This window comes from Solea solea, chromosome 3, assembly GCF_958295425.1.
Source record: "Solea solea chromosome 3, fSolSol10.1, whole genome shotgun sequence".
Lineage (NCBI taxonomy): Eukaryota > Metazoa > Chordata > Actinopteri > Pleuronectiformes > Soleidae > Solea > Solea solea.
In genome coordinates, this window is record NC_081136.1 from 13,629,307 (window position 1) to 13,655,712 (window position 26,406).

A 26,406-nucleotide genomic window follows, 5' to 3' on the forward strand; every position below is an offset into this window, starting at 1 on the left:
CAAACAATGTGAAACTCGGAGTCTGCCAACTTTAAGCACATGGTTCATATTAGGAACTCTGAATGAATCAACATGTAAAGATTAATAGAGACAATTTGGAGAAGAAGTAAAAAAAAAAAAATATGAAACCAGACAAGAGCTGATTTCATTGGGTCATCAGGTTAATACTTTATTTTGTTTGATTGCAGCAAAAAGAAAGAAAGGGAGATGGAAACAAGAGGAGAGAGAGAGAGGGATAGAGAGAGAGAGAGAGAACAAGAAGAAAAGGAGACTACAGACTTTGGGAGAGCTGTGGCTACAAGCCTTTGTATCAAATCTAAAGACAAAGTCATCAGGCAACATTAAAACATCTTTTAAAAATAACATTAACATATTTTGTGGGCTCTATATGGCACAGTATTACCCTAGACATGTACACAATACCAAAACAGTTTAGCCACACCCCTACATCTATGAACACCTTCATAGCAAACAAAGCCATGAAATCTATCTCCAAATCATACTGTCATTTCTCAGGAAAACATTTATTTGCAATTCAAATTTCTTATGCCATAACAAGGCACCTTATCAATTGAAATCTGGCAGATCCATGTCTCACTATAGATAATTATTTAAATATCAAAGCAGAGGCACATTCATTTAAACTAAAACATACAGTAAATAGTTGTATATTACCACCAGATTCCAGTCCAGTCACTACAATACGTCAATTTGCATGCTTTTGGTCTGTATGATAGCCGTGATGGCAAACTATGGCATAAGAAATGGTCCAAAAACACAAACATGTCCATCTACAGGAATGACTTCAGATAGTATATTGGAGACAGCGAGGCTTTTTTTTTTTACACTCAAACTAACCCACAGAAAAGTGTCAAACAACAAAAAACAATAACAGGTGGCCCATATACTGCTCAGGCAGATTTATTTTGGTTTTCATATTCACACTTTCACTCATTCACCACACACGTTCGCAAACACGCAAAAGGCTTGTAACCACACCCGAGAGGATGCTTGTGTGCCCCTTCAGCTGGTCACACTGTTTTAACACTCCTGTCTGATCCAGTACCATCACCTGTGCACACACACACACACACACACACACGCACGCACGCACACACACACACACACAAGCCTACTGTATGTACTTCGTTCAGAGGTGCAGAGTGCTAAGTGTTTGCTTGAGGAAAGAGAGAGAGAATTAAACAGGTCTTAAGTAGAAGCTGTGAGACGTAAATGTGGTGGCCGCTTGTGTGGAACTTCTCCAAACAGCAGTATATGATTAATTTCAAAAAAGAAAATAGATACGGAGGATAAAAAGTCCAGAAATTATAAAAGGAAACAGAAAAAAAAAGTTGTGTGCACAGTGCCAGATTTGCTGAGGATATAAACGGTAAGGAAGCAAGTGTTGCTCATGCTTTGTGGATAGTGAACCCAAGTTTACTGACATGTTCCTAGGACTACTGTATATATGCATACCATACGTTATACGGTTCTTTAACAGGTTATTTGTGTCAAAACAGAAACAAAGGAACTGAAACCAACTCTACAATTAATGTAGCTGTACTTCATTAACCTCATGACTAAATATACATTCATATTTTTAAGTTTACTCCCCCCTCCCCTTTTTCACTGAAGCCACTTCCATCTGGTAAGAGGGCTAAACAACATAAACAACAACATAGCTGAACAAAACAAACATGTAGAAATAACATTACACAACAAAAAGGGCCCCAAGAGGGCATTACGGGGTTTGGGCCACCACTTTGGCTGCTAAGCTCAGCCTTTTCCTACCACTTAGTAAATGACACAGGGCGGGAGGGGAAATAGGTCATACTATTTCCAATTTCCCATCAGAGCGAGAACGGGACGTTGTGTGTTTTTGTCCCAAAAATCACTTCTGTGGGGCCTTCTGACTCAGTGTCCAACAGTTTTGTGCCCATATATCTCTTTTCCTATCCAGAAATAATACAATACCCTGAATCCAGAGGTAAAAGCTACGCAAGGTGAAGGCTGACTGGTTTTTATTCCTTTCCTCTTTTTTGTGAAGGAAATGAGATGAAAAACGGAAGTGCAATGTTCTACCAGCCTTCGATTCTAACCCAGTGGCCAGCTACATATCTGAAGCAGCTACATGTGTCCCCTTTTTAAGTGACCACTACTTTTCTATTTTGTGCACATAAGGTACAAACTATGGTGAATGCTGTACAGTTCCTACAGTGTCACCTGACCATAAAGTAATATGGTTAGAAGCTCAGATGATCTGTCATTGTCATAGTCTCGCTTTCAGCCATAGAACTGACATTTAATGATTTGGATATGAAGAATCACTTCTAAATGCACTTCTAGACATTGACCTACTGTAGTTATTCCAACTAGAGTAAGAATGCTGTGTGCGTCATGACACGGAATGATCTATCCATTCATGCACATACTCCACTCACACACGCACACACTTTCACACATACGCAGCAAAACCTGCCGGAGGCAACCTCTGCATGCACAAAATCCCTACACGCATGTGCATGTACATGCTCATATATAACTTTCATTTAACAACAGGAAGATTCACCCGCCCTCTCATTCTCACTAACTCTCGTCTTTGACATTATCGTTGCCCACACAAGCCTTCCCTGAACATTGTTTATCCTCGTTCGCCATGACTATAAAGGGAAGCAGACTGAACTTTTTTTCCCACACATCACACGTTCTTATTAGCAGTTCTTATTCTTATATTATAGATAATATGAGTCAGAGGGGAAGATTAATCAAGCTCTAGAACTATGACGCACTACAGCAAAACAGGAGAAACAAAGAGAAGGTGGGCAGGAGTAAAGAGAGGGGAGGTGATGATACATTACTACATTATTGGCCTTCTCCTCCCCATTTCTTTGCTCCTTCTCCTCCCTTCACACATACTCCTTATTGAATGCCTAGCTCTGATCTCTACTGAATAAAACAGAGGCAGAGGTACTGTGCAAGTGCAGTCAGTGACCCAGTGAGCACAAATCCCTCCCGCTCATCCTAAACAGGCCAGGCTGTCCCCTCTGGGATATATTCCTCATAGTGCTTCTGTTGTCCTAAGGTTTGCTGCTGCTGTCTCTTTGCTTCTTGCTGCTGCCACTGCTGCTGCTGTATAGGCTAGGATTTGCCACAAGGGGGTGGGGGGCTGTACCCATGTAGGGTCCAGCAGTAGATGCGTAGTTGAAGATGGCTGGAAGGAAAGGCAGAGGCTCCACCTTGTCCCCACCAGGTGCCATCATATTGAGAGCCACAGGTAGAGCTGCCAAGTTATAGGGGTAGGCCAGCAGCTGCGGCCCATAGAGCAGCTGGTAAGGGTCTGGATAAAATGGTAGCTTGGCCAGGTCCCCGCCATTAGGGACCAAAACCTTTCCCAGTGGGCCAAAGGGAAGATGGCCAGCAGGATAGGAGGACATAAGCAGGTTTTCCTCTTGCTTCTTACCAGAGCGATAGCTGTCTGGAACAAGGAGGGGAAGGGGGTAATCCTGGGAAGTGTAGCCAACTGGGGTGACATCCCCCTGCTGGGAATCTCTGGAAGAAACAGTGTCCTGGTACTCTGGCTCAGGTGGTTGAGGGGCTCGGGGCAGAAGGAGAGCGTGGGCAGAGGGGCGATCACCAACACCTCCTGCTCCTGTAGAAAGTGGGAGTCTGTCGAGTCCTTGTGAACTGGAGTGAACCTGTCGGTTGGTTTGACCTAACAGTCCAAGAGCAGACGGGGATTGACATGGGGATGTGGGAGTGCGCCTGTGTGAGTTGGGTGCATTTGTAGTGGTTTGAGTGGAGATGTGGTGGGGGGACGGCACAGGACTCAAGGGCTCCTCTTTAGGAACCAACAGAACAGTTTGGTTCTCTGTGGCATGAACAGATCTTCTCGATTGCTGGGCTCTCTCTCTCTCCTTTTCTATATCTTTCTCTGTTTCTATGTCTCTCACCCTCTCTCTCTCTAGCTCCCTCTCTTTCTCTCTCTGCCTCTCTATCGCCCTCTCCCTAGCTAGTATAGAGGACATTGTCAGGTCTTGTGCTTCTTCAGGAGAAGGACTCCTGGACTGTGGCTCAACTCTGAGCTCTTCAAACAGAGTTGATTCCTCATAACCTGCATGTTGAAATATGCCACTCCCACACTGCCTCTCTCTGTCTATAATGACCCCATCCCGTTTCATGAATCCACCCTCAGAGCATGGAGCTGTTGTCATGGAAACGGGAGCAGCAGCAGTAGCAGCAGCAGTGGTTATTCTGGTCTGTGATGTCACTGGCACATTTGGAGAGGTGTTGGTGGATGCCACAACATGCACAGGGCTGGGTATTCTGTGGATCTGGCTGTCTAGGTTCTTTCTGCTGTGGGTGCGGTAGTCCAGACATTCAGGTCCATTCATGACAAGCACACTCTGGAGAGCAGAGGGTGTGGCAGCTGTGAGTTCCTGTTTAGTGGGCGTGAGGTTGACTGGACTTTCTGATGGAGGGTCTGCGTTTTGTGGACTATGCTCTTTCTCTGGAGCTGGATGAGTGAGCCCTGTTAGTTCAGGTATGTTTCTGGACTCTGACATGTGATGTTCAGCTGTCAGTTGAAGGAGGTGGTCCTCATGCTGCCGTGATGTCAAGCAGTCACCACTGCTGGGCAGGTCTGGCATTGAATAGCTGATGACTGAAACAGAGAGAGCACTGGGAACATGTGCTTTATCAGTCTCTAGGTCTCTGCTTACATCTTTAATAACGGTCTCTTTTGTTTTTGGCTCTGAGGCCTCTTCTTCCTTTTCTCGTTCTGGAGAACTGCTTAGCTCATGGCGTCGGACATGGCGAGTAAGTGCTGAAGATGTCTTGCACACCTTATGACACTGTGGACAGGTGTGTCGTGATAATGCTCTTCTGCTTAGGCAACTTGGACTAGAATTACTCCCGACTAAGCTCACGTGCCCCCCCTTTCCTTCGTCATACTTTGCAATCTCTGGAACAGATTTGACTCCTTCAACTTGTTCTCCAAGTGCCACTTTAGGGGGAACACAGGATGCCTCAGTAGGCTTAGGATGCTGGGCTCTCTGGTGGTCTTCCAATTTATCCCTTGAGGGGAAAGTGGCATGGCAGAAGAGACATACGAACTCCAGCAAATGGCTCAGCTCGTGTTTGTCTCGCTTTCTGGTGCTTGAGAACCAGCGGCCACATGTACCACACTCTGCTGCATTCCCATTAGACCATGGCCGCCTCTTTATTCCCATAGGAGCCTCTGAGGTAGATGGAGGAGGCTTTGGAGAGTGCAGAGGACTGGTGGGAACCTTATGACAGGCCTCCTTGACCTGTTCTTTCGGGTCTTTGTTCTTCTCTTTTAAAGGGGCAGAGGGATAGTCTTTCTTTTTCCCCTCTTCTTCAACTCTGTTAGCTTTTGACAGTTTTTGGGGCTCCTCAATCTTTCCATCCTCTTCCTCATCTTGTGATTTGTCAGTTTCTTTATTTATACGGTTCTTGAGTCTCTCTGCCCTTCTCTTCACCCGGATAGAGCGCTTGTATTTCAATTTCCTCTGCCAGCTCTTGACCCTCTGCAGATGTGCTTGAGTCTTTCTTTTAGGCTTGTAGGAGTAGTAAGGCCGCCATAAATTATCCTCTGTGTCGTGGTCGCTGTCCTGCTCACGAACCTCCTGACGGAAGTAGTACTCCCTCACTTCATCCGGGGATTTTGATGTCTTTTTCCTGACCTCCTCTACACATTCTCCTCCATCCCTTTCACCCTCTACTTCCATGCTGGCTCTACGGTGCAGCCGGTGTTTATGGTGATGATGATGGATGTTAGAGTGGTGTGAATCCTTGATGTCCCGCACAGTTGATGATTCAGTGCGTTTAGCTTTTGGGGGAGAAAGGCTCTTGTCTCTTCTAAGGTCTGTCTCAGAGATGCTACGCTTTACGATGGCTTCCTCACCAATACGTACAGTAATCTGGCATAGTGGCCCTGCCTCTTTGACCTGTGAACCTACAGAGGCTGGCAGGTGCTTTAAATTAGAGCTGTCATTCTTACTGTGGGACTTGCGTGACTTGTGAAACAATTTCCCCGTCTCTGTCTCCTGTACACCTCTGAAACCATCCTCTGTGTTATCCGAACTGTCTCTCGATCTCTTTCTAAAGTTATCTGCACTGTCCCTTTGCTTTTTCACTAACCTCGGGCTGCCCTTGGGTAAAGTCTGACTGTTGCTGGTTTCAGGGGATGGGCTGCTTATTGAGCTTTTGTCACTACCAGAGATGACCTGGTTGCTATGCACAATGACAGAAGATGACACTGCAGTTCCATGTACTATGACAGAGGGTTTTGTATGTCCATATGTTATCACTGAAGGCATGCTTGCTTCTGTGCCTTTACTAGTCTTATGAGTTTTGGTTTTGCTACTACTAGACATTTTGAAGCTGCCACTGCCTCTACTCTGGTCTGACTCAAAGGCTTCACTCTCAAGTGTCCTAACTTGGGGCATGTCTGTATGGGGGAGGGGTGTTGGTATGGTGAGGTCCCTGTGTTCAGCAGCCCCAGAAACCGAGAAGTCATCTGGATCAGGCTTAACACTCTGAGGGTGTGCTCCACTGATGAGACTCTGTAGATCCCCGGGGCCCAGAGCACAGCCCAGGCCAGGCAGTGAGAGAGGAGGTGTTTCAGCTGATGGCAGTAGCAGGCCATTATGCAAACTGTCACTGTATGTCCTGTAGGGTCTCTTCTGGGAACGCATGGGGAGAAGGCGGTAGAGTTTAAGGGCATTAGCTTTCTGCTTATAGCCCCCATTAGCTGTTTTTTCACTGGAGATGAGGCTGGGATTAATGCCATGAATTGTTTTCTGGTGTGTTTTGAGATTATAGTAAGTGGCGAAGGCATCCCAGCAGAAGATGCACTGGTAGCGTCGCTCTCCGGTGTGCCAAACTTCATGCTTTGTGCGGTACTCAGCCAGGGCAAAAACTTTGTCGCAATAATGGCATGGATATTTGCGGCGCCATGAGTGCACATTGGAGTGACGCTTCAGGCTTGATAGGGTCATGTAGGAGCGCTCACACACAGAGCAGAAGTAAATGACATTGCCATCTACCACCTTCACAAAATGGTGCTCGTCTCCCGCCAGCAACTCTGCGGCTGCTGCATCATCACCTTGGATACGAGCCAGGAGGCTTCGTGCCTTCTTCCCTGGCCGCACCTTACTGATGTCTGTTTCTCCCACAATCACTCCCCCTTCCACCCTCACCTCACCCTCCTCCAGTGGCTCCTCCTTAGGCTGCACAGTGAGAGAAGGAGGGCTCAGGCTATTGGGGGGTAGGCCATTAGAGGGTAGGCCTGGCACCTTGCAGGAGGCCTCATGGGATTGCAGTCTCTTGCTGTGGATGAAGACTTTGCCACAGTAACGGCAACTGAGACCACGACTGCCACGATGCAGCCGCATGTGGACTGTGAGGGAAGAGGCCGAGCTGAAAATCCGATGACACACCCCACAAATCAGCTCAGGTTTCATGCTGTCAGAAGGAGGATAGGAGGATGAGTGCGGGGTTGCAGTAAGACCCTCAGATGGGGGAGGAGGAGGAGGTAGTGGTACGGGAGGAGGGAGATGAAGGGTGGGTGGGTGAAGGCTTGGTCCATGAGGGCTTCCTGCTTTCCCAGCAGGTCTTCCTTGCATTTTTTCTCTCCTCTCTGCATCGTCACCTCTCTGATAGGCTGATGTGCCCAGACTGAAGAGAATCTGAGCAGTCTGGGACGGTGAGGCTGTACTGTTGGCAACTCTGTGTCCATAACATCCCCCTAAAGATCCACTGGAGGATATTGGGGGAGATCTCTGAAACTGAGCCTCTGGATTGGGTTTGGAGCACTTTAGTGGAGGTGGAGATTTTATATCCTTCCTGACAAGTGCATGAACAGTCATGGGAGAAGAGGAGGAGGAAGGTGAAGAGGATGGAGAGCTGTCGTGCCTCGGGGGCTTGAAAGGTCTGTGCTTTACATCCATCGTCGCATCAAGTTTCCACAGCAACCCGTCTGAGCTTTTGGAGGATGGACGCCGTCGCTGGGGGGAAGGGGAGGAGGAGGAGGAGCTCCGACAGTGGTTTGGAGATGTCATAGAGGATGGAAGGGGGGCAGCACTAAGCGGGAAGCTTAAGGTGATTTTTGCATTTTTAGGTCCATCAGCCATGTCCTCAAGTCTGTCCTCCATCATGGCTTCTCCTCGGCCTCCTTGCCTTTTACCTTTCATCTCCAGCTGCTCAATTTCCCCTTCCTCCTCCTCGTCAGGCTGAGAGGCCACCCTGCGAGACCTTACAGGTTTGTATAGTTCTTTGATCGTTTTAGAGCTGGATAAATTCACAGGTGGGTGTGAGGAGACCTCAAATGACAGTGGTGGGGAAGACAAAGGTATGGACCGCTGACTCGGGTGACACGTGGTGTCCTCAGACGCAGTTTCTGTGAGGTTGCAGAGGGGAATTAGCCCAGTTGCCAGGTGCTGCTCATTCAGATATGACTGAAGACGGCCCACATGGAGGGGGTCCCATACCTTTTCACCGGACACCATGACCAGCCCTCGAAATCTGAAAGAGAAATGAAAAGAATATATTAGTACCATAAACATCCTAAGGTACATGTACCACAAAAAAATATACATTTACAGCCAGCAAAATTCGACACCACACCTAAATCTTTCACCAGAGCAGCCATAACGTTCATGTATCGCTTGAGAAAATGCTAAAAAAAAAAACTCGATGCCCTGAACTCAAACAGATCAGCCAGGAATGGTGAGTGAAAGGAAGGAGAGGGCTGGGGGAAGGAACAAATCTGTGGCAGTGCTGGTTTAAATTTCAGCGTGCCACAGGCAAGCCTTCAGAAAGGCATTCCAGAGATCCATCTCTCTCGGCTGTGACACAACATTCCCTATGCCTAATTGGAAGGCACTCAGATTTAATCAAGATTCCCTCAGAATAGAGTATTGACATAAGATTCATGGCCCTAACACACATTAAAATAGTCCCAGGCTCTTGCTATTTGTGCAAGGGCCTTGTTAGCCATTGCTGGCAGTGGCTAGTATTTGCTGGGCATGACTCTAACCATTTATTTGTGAAGGCGAAGGTGGGGAGGGGGAAAGAGGGGAAGAGGAGAAGGGAGGGAGACTGCATGCATGTGCACTGAGTTTTTCCGCTCTCTGCATCCGGTACAATCTCAGCTGAGCTGCAGAAGATGAGCGACGGGCTATTCTTATTTCCATTCTACTTCAGCTGCCATGGTGGTGGATGCAGCAGTCCAGCAATTTCGACAAATATTACGCCTACGGATTCATAGGAAACAAGCAATTTCTCCTCTTGCATATTAACAAATATTCCATTGGTTTAGAACTGAGGATTAGGGAGGAGAACAGAGAAGGTATAAGGTCATAATGATGTGACGAGGAGAAAAATCCTCAGTCATGCTTTTTTGCCTGCGTTTTCAAGCAGCAAAGCAGCCAGGAAGGCAGGCCGCTGTAAAATTCCACAGGCAGCCCTGAACAGGCAGAAACTAGGTCAGCACTGTTATTGCAGAGGGAAGAGGAGGGAGAGAGAGAAAGAGGGAGAGAGAGAGGACGAGGCAGAGTGGAAGGGTGACAGAAAGAGAGAGGAAGAGTTTGTGAGACAGGAGAGTGCAAGAGACAGAAAGAAAAAGAGCGAGGGGTGGGGGGTGTTCAAACAGGAACAGCCAGACACACTGCACTGTCAGACAGACAGGAGCCCGGGCAAACACTTGCACACATGAAAACAACAAGCATACAGACACACACCAAAATATCCACACAGTAAAACATGCAAGTGTACACAGTACTGTGCATATGCTCATCCATGCCCAGTGGCATGACGCAAAGACATAAACAAAGCAACTCACTGTCGAAGGGCCAACTTGTAAACGACATTCAAAAACAAAAAGTGAATCTGAAGCCAACATGACACCAAGTAGAGAGAGAAGTATACACAGCAAAAGAAACATGTTCAGTAACAACAATAGTGCATAGTCAAATATATTTTTTTGCTGTATGCAGACAATAAACCGTTAAATTCCCTTTGCCTGTTTATGCCTATTCAAGGTGATCTGAGTCTAAAAACAAAGATGCACAATCATGTCTGGTCTGGCTTGTCGTATTATGTTGCTCTGCATTGAATCACTCCCCCACTGTCACTCATATTTGCGGAGCGATAGATGTTGTGCAGGAAATCCCTCATGGCAAGTGCCAGCCTGCTACAAGTGGGCGGACACACTGAGAGACAAGTGCTAAGGCTAAAAATTTCACCATCTCATCTGATGCTTGTACCATGAACAGGAAAATGCGTATGACGCCCCCTCGCTCGTTTTCGCTATCTCCCTGTGACGCACACAGCTGCTGCTGCACAAGCAGAGCATGCACAACACGCTGTCTGAGTGTGACAGGCATCTTTTAACGCTTTAAATGTGCTGGATTCAATTGTACACACGGAGGTGTGTGCACAAACACATAGGAGGTGTATAAAAACATTACCATCACACAATGTACACACTTCTGACTGATGTGACCATGAACATGGCAAGAACCCTGAAGCAAGAACCAAAATAAACAACCAACCTGTTCCCACACTTCAGCACAACAGGACGTTCTGCACAAACAAACATGTCAGTCGCCCTGTGAAGTGTTCATCTGATGTATTTACACTTGTGGCACTACAAAACAACACAGCAGGAACAGGTGCTCGTCCAGAGCACGACTAATTACAAACTTGACTCATGTGTAACATAAAACACATTATACCAAAGACGTTGGCTTTCATATGACAGATGCTCTACATTTACATGTAGAAGAAAGAAGCGGCACAACTTGTAATCAATGGCAAATATGACGAAACACTGCCAACGTTTAATTCTGTGAATTAATTCGGTGTTGAATTATTGGGAATAACTTAAACTTGTTGATTAGTCTCCTCAGCTTATTTTAACTGCAGGAAAAGCAAAGGTGGTGTTTGGCTAAATAATCCTAATTTTTCAATCAAATTAGAAACAGATTAATTATTAACTTTGAGGTATTTGTCATTAACATTGGGGAAAAAACAGATTAGCAATTAGTTAGTAATCCACTGAATTTAAATGAACAGTCAGTCACCAGGAACATCACTGCTGAAGTGGCCTTGCATAACATACGACAGGAAAGCAAACGACAGGAGTCTGGCTGCTACACCAGCTCAAAGCCTTGAACTAGCCATTGAGCAATCTGTTTATTCCACTGAAACTGTTAGAATCCAATAATCACGTTTTTTTTCTCAAAGAAAATTACTTCAAAAATATTGGCACAAATAATGTAATATCATGCATGCATATGTAGTGTTTTAAGACTTATTGAGGACTAAAGGTCTGACTATGAACAAATGGCATTTTATGACAGTTTTGGTGCCGACAAAATTAATGTAAGCAGCATTTGTAAATTTGTACCAAAGGCTTATTAAAATTTCTACTTACTAAAATACAGTGCATCTAATATAAACAAGTCATCTTTTCTCTTGCCAGCATTTCCCCATCACCATTCTGGTTGATTCCAACATTTTCATAATAATAATAATGCTGGGCAACATATTTTGGCATTCAATCAATAATTCATGACAGCATTTCAGTGATCTGAGAAAGAACTAGACTTGTACACCTCATACTCTGTTTCCAGCCTTGAGGAAATTGCGGGCATAACAGGAAACACTGACCAATCACATGACAGTTCAAAGAGAGGGCAATCCCATTGGCTGCAATGATACCATCTTGTCTCCAGCGCAAAGCAAACTAAAAATGGAAGAGAACACAACTAGTAACAATATCGGCGGAGCATTTCTAAGATAAAGAGATTGACTCAGGTCATCTGTCATGTATGATGTGTGTGTCTGTCCTTGCTCATCTACTGGGAGGAGCTATGAACAGAGAGCCTCCATCCCAAAAAGTCAGTATTTAATGCAATTGGGTTTCCTATCAACTGGAGCATTAAACTACTTTCTGTGATGTCAAAAAAAAAAAGATGGGTGAAGAAATACATTATTGTGCAAAAGTCTCAGGACACCACCAGTTTTGTTGTTTTTATGTCTGTCAAATTCTGTGATCATTGGCATATGGATTGGAATGATGTGACTGAAATTGGGTCTTATATATTAGCAAACCGCCAATGGGTCTAACTCAGACAACATGTATGTAATTCTCAAGCATGTCTTGAACAAACCTGGAGTAATAGACCTTTTTCACAGCAGACATTTCTCAGCATGGAATAGTTGGACAAACACAGGTTTGTCACGCCATTTACTTTAAAACTCCAGTTATGAGTGTAAGGGTGTGAGGGTAGGTCACACTAAATACTTGACACTTTAACTTGTAGAAGCTGGTTGTTTTTTTTTGTGTTTTGTTTTTTTCCAAAAGTGCATACATGTTTCCTGGATGTGTTCCCATAAAGTGATAGAGAAAAAAATCATACCGTATGGTCATTATAGTATTGCTACAATAACAAATCTCATAGTGGCCTAAGACTTTCAGACCAAGTCAGGCAGGTAGTACATGAGTTTAAATATTAGTTATACTTCTTATTGTGAGGTGACAATAACTGTGAATCCTGAAATATAAGTAGTTATCACTTTCTGCACAGGAGAGCAGTGTGTGCATGACACTATGGTAACTTAACCTGAACGAGCATATTGGTTTTAAGCTGAAACATACTTTGGATGCTTATTTTTCACACCACGATTTTTGAGCATTGTCACTGCTTTCACTGATCTCAACAATTAAAAATGTGGTGCGCAATTTTTAAATATAAAACATTATGTCTTGTGTTTCTTATTTAATATTTTATATTTTTGGGCCTTTTTTGCCTTTAATGGATAGGACAGTGAAGAGTAAAGGGGGGAGAAAGAGGGGGAAGACATGCAGCAGAGGACCGGTAATGGAATCAAACCCGGGTCACTGCAATGGGCCCAACTGAGCTACACGGCACCCCAGCAATGTTTAGATCTTGTGATGCCTGGCCACATTACCACGCTGCATACAGGAAGTGATTTTCATTTAAGGCAAAGACAGATGGAGGCAACATAGTGAGATAGCTACAAATTGGTTGTACTATGACTGAAAACACTTTCACAAAACTGCTCACAAAATATGGTCATTCAGCAGTTTGACAGGATAAACTCTTCTTGCCCTGGCTCACCCCTGTGCTACAGCTGTATACACAAATGCTCCCTCAGTCAGCTCTGATAGCATTGTTAACAGAACCTGTTTTCAGTAGGGATGGCTTGATATAATTGTTTTTGTGTCTGTTACTAGATATCACATCCTTGAGTATCTACCGATACCAATATCAGTCTGATACAATCATTATATACCTTTAAAACTACAAACACATTGGTGTTGATACATTTCCCAAGCAATTTCAAAGATATATATATATATATATATTCTAAAACTGTGTAAAAAATATCCTTCTCCCATAAAAGAAGAAATGAACAGCCCTCAACATGACTTAGCTAAAAAGCTGTTGTTGGTTTTTTTTTATTTTTATTTTTTTACATTTTCTACAGTCTATAATAAGTGTCCATAGTGAAGCATGCGATACTGGTCGGATATCGGATTTTTCTTTCCAATATGCAATTCAGTGAATTTCAGTATTGGACCAATTCCAAAAACTGTATCGGCTCATCCCTAGTTTTTCAATGGACACAACATACAAATAATGTTACATAATTGCCGTTCATGAAGACCAAACAGAGGCATAAAAATAACAACAGAAATCTCCAAAAGTTACACACTAAGTTGTAGAGCACATGAAATCACAGGAACAAGAAGCAAGCTGTAATGAACCAAAATTATCCTTTGAAGAAATCTTTGTCAGTGACAAGCCGTCGTTTTGTGTATGCATGCATGTGCCAGAGTTAAAGACAAGTGCCTGCCAGGCATAATGTGGGGGGGGGGGGGGGGGCATTGGTTTTCCAGTCAGTGAGCCAGGGGCAAGGAGCATGTGGGAAGAGGAAGGTGACGGTTAGGCTTTCTCCCCTGTGAGGGGCAGCCAGAGGGGCCCAACTATCAGAGCAGCAGTTGGTCTGTGAAGAGGAGGGTGTATATGAGCACATGAGGGTGTGCATGAGTGGGAGTGGGCATCGTTAGAAAAACAGCTACTGAACTCTCTGCAACCCCCCAGCCAAGAGAGCATGGTGGAGCCAGCCAGATGGGATAGAGGGAGGGAAGAAAGGAGGGAGGAGGTAAGCAGAAGGGAAGTTGGTATGGGTCGAGGAGTTTTCGAGCAGAGGTGGCAGTGGTGGTTGTGCAGTGAGTACGGGAGGTAGGGGTAACTTCAAACACATCTCCTCATGTTCACATTTCATGGTTTCCTTGTCTTTGTGATCCCTCTCAGCATGACTGACTGCGAGCCCCGCTCTTCTCTCCCTCCCCATGTGTAAATCGTCGTATCGTGGTGTCTTTGCATGCTGCTCCACGCACCAGCGAACATGCCCATGTCTAAATGCTATTCCCTCCATGGTCTGTTAGCGCTCAACCCAGCACATAATTCCCATAATTCTACTCAGTGCAACAAAATCACAGGATGCTTTGAAAAGCTCTAAGGCCAAATAAGTTCCCCTGGAGAGACGAAACACTATACCAGTGACCTATTGGAGGTAATTTCCCCAAAATCATTTTCAATTTCATACTGAGTCCCTGTTGAAGGGGGCGTGTTAGTGCCACTGGAGTTCTCTGAAACCACTAAGACACATTTGCACATATTATCATCAATGGCATGTTTAACTATGGCAGGCCATGGAAGCCCTGCACCAGTTTCATGAACACAACAACATCGACATCCTTTATGTTGCGGTATTTGGAAAAAAACAACAAAACTACATACAGAGCAGTGCATCACAACACCAAACTACACTCGAATTGTCTGACCTATGACCCATAACAGTGTTGCTCATATTTTCCATACATTGAGCCCAATGTATTGGCTTGGCATTCATGGACATCAGGAATGTGCAGTAGTTGGCAGCAGATGCTGTTGTTTTGGAAAAAAAAGTGAGGCTTATGGAAGCAACAGTGGGGTTGTGACATCAACATGCCCTCTGCTGCTCTATGAGAGACAACCTCTAAAAAAATCAGCATGCTGGTAAAATGGAGGACAAACTGGGCTGGCCAAATTTAGGAAAAAGACAGAATCAGTCAGTGGAAAATTAGACGTTTACTGTCGTCTATGCAAGTTTTCTCCCTAAAACACTTCTTCTGATGTTTTTTATAAGTTGATGGGCAAGGGTGGGAGACTGGCCCACCATGTTAAGACCCCAACAACAATGCTTACATCATGTTGAACGCCTGTTTTGACATGTGACTGACTGTCCCTCAACTCACCTGTGGTGAATCACAGAGACGCAAGAGGCTTTGATAAATTAAAAGTTTTATCACAACCTCAAAACGAGTCATCACTCTTGAAAAAGAATTGCGTGGTGCGCCAGCGACAGAGCGGAGGATGAGGGAGACGAGGCCTGTTACTGGCACACACACACAGACGCACGCACACATAAAAATATGTCTCCACAAACACACTGCACAAATACACACACCCACCAACGCTCACGCCCCAACACACGCACAGTATAATAAAAAACCTTTTCCTCCTCTTCATGTTTGAAGCAACTACAGCTACAGCAGCAGAGTGAAGCAGAAAAACAAGCAGGAAAACAACAGAATTCAGCCTCTCTTCCTCTAATTCTCTCTGTCTGTCTCTCAGGAAGGCAAGCATACAAGAAAACGTACCTCGGAAAACCTCCTGCTGCATCTCTGCTGCGATGTGTTCTCTCCCCTCACACTCCCTCTCCCTCTCTCTCTCTCCCCCTTGCTCTGTGTATGCGCACGTCTGAGTGTGTGTGTGTGACAGAGCGAGAGGGAGAGAGAGTGAGAGCAGGGAGAGGCGGTGCACACACACACATACAGGCAGCAGTGTGTGAAGACAGAGGGCAGGAGTGATTCTCACACTCAAACTTGCTTGCTCTCCCTCACTCACTCCCCTTTTCTAGCTCTCTCTCTTCTCTCACTCCAGTTTATGCCTCTGACACACGATTCTTAGTATTTTTGCTTTTTTTTCCCCAGCAAGTGACCCCCCCACCCCTTTCCTCCCCTCTCCTCCCACCTCACTGAATCCAATCTTCTTTTTATTTGGAAGTGTTGTTCCCTCTCTCCCTCTGTCTCTCTCACGCACATGTACACACACACATGCGCACACACACGCACGCGCACGCACGCACACACACACTACTTTATATACACAAAGCCCAGCGATAGGGAGAGGGAGGGAGGGAGAGGCAGAGGGAGACATGGTGGGAGAGCAAGCAAGCAAGAGGACGCCATTTAAGCAGTTTGTTACGAGCACTGCAAGTCCCCAAAATGGCTGAAAACAAACAGGAACCACGCCAACTCACAAAACCTGGGCACAGGGACGCAAAGACAGTGAGTCTGTGAGAGGAGTGTGAGCGAGGGAGACACAGACAGTTGGACAGAGAGAGAGGACAAACTGGTGGTAGTCTAATGGCGGATGGAAGCAGCCTGTTAAACAAATGAAGTTGAGGGAAAATGCTGGGCATTAAAGGGATACTCCAGTGATTTAGCACTGTACTTTGATAAACTTTAGGTACTCGACGGAGCCTGGATAGAGAAAGATTTGTCAAAATCAATGCAACAATCGCTGAGATATCCTGACATTAAGTCTTGTAGTGTGGGCCAAGTTTCAAAACCACTGAAACCTACATTTTCCATGATGCACGATCTTTCATTAGACTCCCACTGCCTGGCTAATGTCCACCTCTGTCAAACTCCTTGCCCTTAGTTTCTAATCCTGAAGGGCATCATCCTTAACAGCACTGTGTGACAACATGGTAGCAGGTTGAGTTGGTAGGACCGTGTTCCTTCAAGAAACAAATTCAGTTGAGGAAGGCTGGAGTGGCCTATCAATCCATGGATTTGCCAAAACATACCACTGCGGTTTATGCTGCCATAAGAAATGACTTTACAGCTTTGGAAAGTTGTCAGCATGACAGTAATTCTATCCTCCATCTTGACCGGGAACACATGCTGCTTGTGGCGTACAAATTGCAGATACATTTGCAGTCCTACAGGGCCTTTTTGTGAGGAGTGGCATTTGATACGTGTCTGTATTAACAGGGGATTATTGAAAGTGCAGACATCCCACATTTTCGGTGGTCCAAAATGGTGGCCAGAACATGATCATACATTCTCCAACTTAGATAAAACTGTTTTCAGAGGTAATCAGTGTATTTTCCATGTAAAGCCTAGTTCACACTACCCAGCCTGATAATCCACATATGGACAAGTTCTGCAAGTCACGGCCCGAACTGACATGTGATGAGTAGAGTTTGCGACAACTCAAGCAACCCCAGTATCAGAAACCAGAATGGGGTGATGGCAGCTGAAACCCAAACAGAAAAAAGAGAAGTATGACATCTAAAACTGTGACAAACATCACAGACAGCACTGCTTCAGTAAATGTTCTACAGTTAATGTGGCAATGTGAAATAAATCTAATTTAGGCTTGGTTTCATACAATATTTCCCCATGTGATTTCTCACATGTGTATGACAATGCTTATCATAAAGTGGCTTCACCTGGTGAAATAGAATGAGTGTGAACTCAAAGTTGAGTAGTGTGGAACTGGTTTAAGGTATAACATGGAAAATCAGTTATAAGTCTCCTTAACGTAAGAGACAGCTACAGGTGGACAGATAGAGACAGAAACAGGGACAGACATTTTTTCAAATACTCCAGCCCCTCTGATGAAGGTTTCAGCAGATCCATTAACCTCTCTCAGCATAGTGTGAGTCTCTGGACTAAAACTACAAATCACAGGCTTCCACTCTGTTTTGCACAAAATGCCACAGGACGCTTAACACAACAATGGCCCAAAAGCGCACTCATCAAGGCCTGCGGCTGGGTATCAGTTATGATTTATTCGTAACCATGAAAAATGCCTCACAGCAACCACTCTTGTTCGTTATGGTGACTCTTGGCCATGTACATCATGGTCAGTGGAAACTCCACATATCTCTGTTCTCCCTCAGTTGGCCCTGAACTACTTTGTAGCTTTAGATCAGGAGGAATTCTTTCAGTTGAACAAGAAAGTAGAAAAATGAGAGGAGGGATGGAAGAATGTTCCAGTGCTGTTATACTACGACACCATCATACTTCCCACTGTCCTTTTGAGTGGAACTGCACCCCCCACCCCCCTCCACCGAGTACCCACCAACTGAACCTTGACGCCAACAACCCACCCTCCTCCTACTCTTTCCCTGCCCTTTCCCTCTCTCCCTCTTTTTCATCACTCTCTCACCCTCATTGTACACTGCCACACTTGTCTCCATGGGAACCTCTCTGTGATTGGGTGTTGTTCTAGTGACCTCTCTGGGTCTTGGAGTTGGAACTCCCCCCACCCGGCCCACCCCATGCACCCCTGCACGTTTTCAAAGCATGCTGCTTGCGTGTGGACGGTGCATGTGACAGCAGCTGTGAGGGGTTTCAGGACTGGACTGTGTAAAACCTATGATCATAAGTAGCAGTAAAAACAATGCCTGAAATGTGGGGAAATGAAAGGGGCAGCGTGTGTGAAACAGATTACCCATTGGCAAAGACAATTGTGAGTTTGTGTTCCAGGAGTGCAGCCACTTGGTCCACACATGTGTGCTGGCACTGTCCCATGGCTGCAGCCAGCCACCGACTCTGTATTCAGAGGCACCCCTGCTGTCCAGGCGTCCCCATTCATGAATGTTCGGCGAAACGTGATCATAGCTTTTCATGCTGTGCTACCAAGCGACACACACACACACACACACACACACATACACATCTGAATTGACCAAGATGTGGAACTAAGGAAGCCATCTTGCATCCTGCAACAATATGCCACTTTGAGGAATAAAACAAAAGCCAAAGGTAAAAGGTTTTCAGAATGATAAATTAATGATTTATATAGCGCTTTTTCTCGTCTTGATGATCACGCAAAGCTGTTTTTTACTAGTTTCACCATTCACTCAAATTTCCTTACAGCACATCTATGAAGGGCATTTCCTATCACCTATCATCTTTCATACCCATTCACACACTGTCGGCACAGGGGGGTTAAATGTCTTGTCCAAGGACACATCATCATGTAGACTAGCAGAGCTGGGAATCAAACCCACAACCTTCAAGGTGAAAGACATCTGGCTCTACCATTGAGCTACAAGAGGGTGGCATAAACAAGCAATAAACACAATATATACAATATATGCGTAACATTAAGGAGGGTATACTGGCAAAAATGTAATACACTGCCCATAAGCACGCTTGTGTAAGGGTATATTTACTATAAAATAAGTTTTGTTTTCGTAGCCTTTCAATAAGCGTTTTATACATAATGTACTTTGGGAGAAGAACGTGCTTTACTGAGGCTGCGACCTTGTGCCATCATGCATCTTCAGCAAGTTACACAGAAACACCAGCTAGAGCATGCTTTTCACATTTTACAGCCTACGCTTGCGACGCAAATAAAGGCATCCTTTTGTTATGTAAAGCCCAGTATATTTGCTTTAATTTTGGTTTGGTTTTGGTCTTTATTTAATTCTGGAGGAATTATACAACATTTAAGCTGCTATATGCTCAACTATGTTCATTCTGTATGGTGGCTGTTGTTTGGGCAGGTACCATACAAACTTGGGCTGAAATCTAAGCATTTTTGGACAGTTCATAAACCAAATAAACGCAAATAAAAAAAAAAACATACTACTAAAGCTCTGGATAAGGAGGATACTGCAATGAAGCAAATATTATACAATCTTCCTCTAAAACATCCATTAATAAGTGTTGCATTAAAGGTTATTACTGGCCTTAAAATGCATGTATGGTAGCTTTTTTCTGTGACTTAAGTGTCTTCCAGAGATAATTAGTTAAAAGCATTTTGGTATTTTGATTGATTATGCAGGCATTTGCTTAGGCTGGTGTCTGAAGACCAGAGCTTTGCATCAAGCAAAATCTTTGCTGTCGAGATAAATACTGTGATTGATGAAGAGGTTGGAAAGTAGTCTACTAGCTACAGTAAGCCAGCTGATCAGTGGCTAGAGGAAAAGTGAGCTGTTTTCAGATGTCAAACCAAACCACAATTTTGGTAAGCAGCCAGGAGACTGTTGACACAATTGTCAGATGGCTACGGAAATCCATTCATATTAGTTATTATTTTATCAGTATTATGTTGTCCAGAGCACAACGTACTATTGTGAAGGATTACTTTGGGAAACAGTCCTCGTTTCATCAGGAAGTGAATGTGTTTCACTTCTTGCTCATGTCTGAGCATTTGGAAATACAAAAATCAGTATTGTGCTTTTCATAAATAGTGTAAATATGCTTCACATGGGAATAATTACCTTGACAGATGGTTGCTTTAACAATGCAAGATGACAAATATAAGAGCAAGAGCCTATTGTGAGTGATTTATACAGTATATATTTAGGTTGAATTCTTACTATTCAACCTAAATGAACAGGCCATGAGGCAGGCATGCTCAAGCACTAGTAAACATACTCAGTGATCTCAAAGAAGGGATGACTAACCTGCTCTCCAGCTGACTTGGACCCATATCAAAGTGAGAAGTCTTGACGAGTTCAAAGGTCAGTGGTTTTCTTAAAGAGGAAGCTGTGGGTTTACGAAGACGATGCAGCAAATCCTGTGTCTGTGGCCTGTACTTAGAAAAGTGAAGACAGAGACGTGGAATGAAACCACAGCACATACATTATGTGTAAGTACATGTACAGCTTGGCATGACATATGTTTACATTTGGAGCCAGACACCACACAAATTAAACAGTGGTTAAGCCCCCCGTTATGTCTGACAGACAGAGAGGCGGAGCTTGCATGCTGGAGCATGTATTTATTAGCCAACACTTCTCTGCTGCTTACTTAAATTGGGGCAACACCTCAGTTACATGGAACAGAAGACGCACCCAATAAACAGCTCCCATTAGATAAACAGTCACTGCAGTTGGGACGTTTCAAGCTAATCACTTACTCATGACTATGTAGAGGTGCAGAGACCTTACATGTCAATAAACTCCTTACAACTTTCACAAGAGGGGTTGAGAGCACCCTGCATATGGTTTTGCGATGCACAGCTAATATAATCTTTCACAACTTCCACATACCTCGGTGCCAAGACATGATATTTTCACCCAGCAAGATATTCCCCAATCCACACATTAGATTTCAACGACTCATCAATGCAAATGTATCAAGGATAACAGAAACAAAACATGTGCATGTACTCCAGACAAATCAGGATGTCAATTCATGTGCAGTCAAACATTCCTTTTTGTTTATTTTTTCCTAACAAAATCTAAACTTCTCTCATAAAGCCTAAACCCAGCTTGGCACACATGAATTAGACTTCAACTGTGCATATACAAATTCTAATAATTGCATTCTCTGTCACATGGAAACATCAATCCATATGGCAAGAGCTGTGGCAAATTTTAACTTACATTTCAGGTCACTACGATCCATGTTTTACTTTCAAAGATATTTTACGCACAATTGCTTTTTTTTTTTTACTTTATGAGGCTATGCTTTATAACTCAAAATTAATAACACAATGACAAGGTGTAAAGGTAAAGTTTTCTTTATATATAAGATCTCTTGATGTATGTGTATCCTATGTAACATATGAAGGCAAATATGAATTTCATATTTGAACTGTCTTTCACAATTCAGCTGTAACAGAAATGGTCACACATGCTCAGGTTTTTAAGTTTAATTAGAGAAGTTTAAACAAATAAAAATGGCTCAATTTTTCTTTACATTTTACTAGAGAAATCATCACCTGTATGAGACACAGATGATGAAAGGAAAGATTTCCAAGATAATCTTGACAAGTAAAAAGCTGAGCAAACTTGTTTATAAAAAAACTCAATGGGTAGATTCATACTATCAGATGACAGATGTTTTTTCATTACCCGGAATTCGACAGGCCTGCTGCAGTCACACTGAGCTGTAACAAGGATGGTTGTGTGAGCGGTGAAGCACTGCTGAGTCACACAAACTGTCCCTGGGCACACACAAGAGATAAAAGGGGGTAATGGATGGGTTTTTAGCCACATATGCATGTTACAATCGACATGGAATTCACAATTAGTTTGATATGCAACAAACCACTAGCTAAATAAAGTTGTGTAACAGGAAAGAAAAAAGCAAAGGAGGAGAGGAAGAGAGGGTTTGTAGTGTGGACCTTGCCAAAGGAGAATGGAAAGGATAGGTGGAAAATCATCAGGGAGGGGTGGCTGATACGGTGTGGAAGGGTGGTGTGGACGGCTGTTTTTTCCACTGCCAGAGAGAGAGAGAACGGCTAAATCAAATTAATTAGCTTCTTCATCTCCAGGCAGCTACTCAGGCATGCTGCACTGGCGAAGACAGACATTTGTAGGAAGAAAAAGGGGGGCTGTGTGCATAGGAGAATGGGAGAAAGCCAGATAGTCCATGGTGGAGGTGAAAAGCCTGCTGTGTATGTGCGCCATTCAGGAGGACGGGCAGCAGATGGGAGGGGTGCATAATTCTCTGATAAGCGTAAGGGTTGTTTTGCTGGAGCCTCTGTTGAGGAGGAGGAAGTGGCTGCGTGTTGGCTGAGGCTATGCACTGCTGCGCTTCGGGGCGATGGTACTTCCTGTTTCTAGACAGCCTGTATTTTGAAAGCACTGTAAACAGCCCTCTTTCTCTGCAAGACACTTTAAATAGCACACAGACGCTTCAATCAGAACCTTCCGGAAACACAAGGGGCTATAAAAAATCTTACAAAGAGAGACAGAAAAATACAAAGGGTTTAAGGCAACAGAAGTAAGGTGAATTTGTCTAAAGATCAACCGGAAAATTATTAATCACTATTTACAACCGGATAACAGAAGAAAAGGAAAAGGAAAGCAGTTAAGAGGGAAGAAAAGCGTGAGACAGATGGTCAGGGGCTATGGCATTATGCCAGGGGAAACACAACAGCGAAACTAAACACAAAAAAGTGAAGACAGAGAAAGAGAGCAAAGGCAAGTTGGACATCGAGGAGAGAGCCAGTACAAACAGCATGTGCCATCTATGAGGGCAAGAGAGAGATGGAGGGAATGGAGCAAGGGTGAGAACAAAAAAAAGATGGCTGAAGAGAGTGTGCGTGAAATTATGAGGAAGGTTCGAGCATAAGGAGGATAGACAAGTGAGAAGGTTCTGTAAGGGCGGAACAGCAAGCATGTGAGTACAAGGGTGAACTGTACATAAACAAATGGCCAATAGGATACACACTAAATAAATAAAAAGTGGGGGAAAAAAATAGGATACATGGCAAAGGAGGCTCCAGACAACTCCAGACTCCAGGACCTTGGGAGAAGAGAACAGTGGACAGGCCAGTGGAGCAGGGTTACCCAGATGAGACTTGGCTGCACTACATGAGACCCAGATTAGCACTAAAGCCGATTGCAACACAAGGTGGGATTAAGAGCAATTAATTTAGCAACCAGATAGTTCCAGGAAGAAGCTGGAAGGACTAATACAAAAAATGGATCTGCTGCAAATCTCTGCTGTGTCCTGTGAGCCAAAAAGTAGGTGACTTCACTCCTTTTTGTAGATGAGCCATCTGAAAAAAGGGAGTCCAAGTAGATCAGAAGTTGGAGGGCCTAATGTCAGGAGCGTGTGGGTGATAAAGGAATGATAAAAAAAGATGGCGACTGACAGGCACTGACATCAGCCAAAACAAGCACCCAAAGAACAGGACATTCTCTTGCGAATAGAAATGGGCTGGCCTGTTCCAGTGGACTCTCAGTGAGCATGCCTCTGACCCTGCGTCACCAATCTTTATTAAAAACAAAATCCTGATGAAAAGCTTGAGGCAAAATACAAACTGACACATATTTCTTTTGTTCAAATTACAATGGGTGAATCACTTTTATTCCACACACAAGATCTAGAAACAATGTTGAATGGCAAATTTCCTTTGGAGGCTGTTGTTTACTCTTTGATTATGAGAGCGAAATTTGGTTACTTTAACACCATAAAAAGCCCAGAATCTGATTCACAAACTTTAATATAACCTACAAAATCCCTATTGTCTGGTGAGCAAAAACATTTTATCTTAGCAGTAGCATCACAGCCTTATGGAGATGTTGCTGTTTTTTTCTTGAGAAACGAATATCCAGTCACATTCGCTCGTCCCACCATCTGCCTGTCTCTCCCTCTCTTCTTGCTCAGTGTTACTTTATTGTGTTACAAAGCTCCTCCCTTCCCTACCTCCCCACCAACCCCTGTAAACGTACACACTAACAGTCATACTCTGACATCATCAGACAAGAGCTCCCCCTACAGACAAACCAAATCCAGGGCCTTTTACAGGAAATCATGTGTTAAATGTTCTGACCCTACATATGTGAATATTAATACAACACATGAATACGATAACACAAGTATAGATATAAGAAATGTCTTGTCTAACGGTCTAATGTAACAACAAAAAAACACCCCTACCCAAACTTGTTTGAAATGGGGATTTTGTTTAATCGACTTGGATTATTTTAAACAAATTAAAATTGCGATTCATATTAATAGTAGAGGTGAAACAATAAATTGATTACTAAACTAATCGACAACTATTTTGATAATCGATATATCAGTTTGAAGCTTTTTTCATGATTAAAACAAAATTTCCAATTGTTTAAGCTTCTAAAATGTAAATATTTTCTTAATTTCTTTGCTCTGGATAACAAAGAAATCATTAACAGTAAATCATGTTGGGTTGTGGACAAAACATTTAAGAAAATCATCATTTCCAGGTTTGACAAACACCAATCAACATGTTTTAAGGTTTTCTGATATTTTATGGACAAAACGGTTAATCGAGAAAATAATCGACTACGAACATAATCGTTAGTTGCAGCTCTAATAGTAATAAAAATATATTTTTCAAAAGATCAACATGTTTATATCCTGCAGTCAAATTCTCACTCAATCCTACAAAATACTGTATGCAAGCATCAGAAGTAAAACAGCTCATAAAATGGCTTCTGTTATAGTATCATATATCATTATTAATGACACAATATGTCACAGCATTAACAGTTGCTGTATTTTTTGTTTTATGTAACTTAAATGTCACTCAATGACATACTTTACAAAACAAGTACTCAGCACATACATTTCACATCTGCCTGTAATATCAGTCAGATCAATTATCAATTATATTTCTGCAATTTATGAAATCTAGTCTATATCTAAATGAGTATAAGAATGGAAAAACATGCAGCAACATAAGTACAGGTCCGTAATGGGGAACCACTTACTTACAGGTCACATCTTCATACCAACGTTGTAAATTTTTTTAACTTATTACAACTACCAATAACAATCAAACTTTGATTTTCTCTAGGATTCACAATCCAACTCTCAACAGGTTGGTGATTTTTGTTTAGTTGATGGATATAACAATATTATTTAGCAAAAGAATTAGACATATTATATCAGTAAAAATATTGGTGTGTGATTTAATTCTTCCCTTCAAATGTTTTTTTTGTTAAATTCACTCAATCTCTTACCTGAACTCTTAAGCATATGCACTAACCTCCTTGTAGCAGCAGAGGGAGTAGGACTGGCGGCCTTGTGGGGCCCACTTCTGCACTGGAAACGTGGTTGTGCAATATCTTTGCAATGGTGATCGTTCTCAGTTTGAGCCAGAGGAGGGAGCCAACTGCTCTATAATAGATCCTTTGTATAGTCATTGGTATTGCATGGCACATGGTGAACAAAGTGATTTACTGTCACATTCCTCTGTGCATATCAAACTTGACATGCATGCCATTTCATCAGTTTATTGTTATTATTATTGGTTTTTTTTTTATTTACTCCATAAGGATACTGCAGACGTACCATCTAGCCTTGCCTCTGGACTTGAAAGATGCTCTCCTCTTGGGGACCTGCCAGAAAGATATGATGGCAAAGAGGCTTGTTCATGCTGGAAGGGCAGCAGCACAGACACAGAAAGCAAAACCAGCCACAATGCACTTAAGTAACTGTTTTACACATAAATTCATGTATGTAAAAATAACTTGGGAGAGCCCCAAAGGGGAAAAAAAAATCAACCCAGTCAAACATGTTGGTTCAGTCTCTTTATTTAAAAAAGGTCAGTAAAATTAAACCATATAGTTTAAGCAGTGTTACACAGTCATTTCATATTATAAGCAACTACAACATCGTCAAATTATGCAACCAATGTAAGGAGATATTGTGAGGTGGTTGAAGCATTGTGTCTAGTTTTTGCTTGCACTTCCCATTCCCGTTATTGTAAACACACAAAGGGACAACACAATTTTAAATCAGGGGCATTTAAGAAGTGCAGCTTTCAAATTGAG

At 43.3% G+C, this 26,406-nt stretch overlaps 1 protein-coding gene across 1 annotated transcript; it reads right to left on the reverse strand.

Moving 5' to 3' along the window:
* Positions 1-143: 143 nt before the first annotated feature.
* On the reverse strand, positions 144-25,776 carry zbtb4 (zinc finger and BTB domain containing 4). The gene is made up of 4 exons (XM_058623538.1): positions 25,620-25,776; positions 21,991-22,082; positions 20,596-20,726; positions 144-8,544 (listed from the first exon to the last, which is right to left on the reverse strand). The coding sequence occupies exons 1-4, from the start codon at positions 25,774-25,776 to the stop codon at positions 3,078-3,080; spliced, it is 5,847 nt and encodes a 1,948-aa protein (XP_058479521.1). The 3' UTR covers positions 144-3,077.
* Between the last annotated feature and the right edge of the window lie 630 nt (positions 25,777-26,406).

Excerpts from the sequence above, each read along its gene's own strand:
- zbtb4 (XM_058623538.1), bottom strand. The coding sequence starts at position 25,776 with ATGACTATACAAAGGATCTATTATAGAGCAGTTGGCTCCCTCCTCTGG. Across the intron at positions 20,727-21,990 it reads GCAGGCCTGTCGAATTCCGG|TACAGGCCACAGACACAGGA; the intron begins GTAATGAAAAAA and ends CACTTTTCTAAG. Across the intron at positions 8,545-20,595 it reads CCAAGTCAGCTGGAGAGCAG|ATTTCGAGGGCTGGTCATGG; the intron begins GTTAGTCATCCC and ends TTTCTCTTTCAG.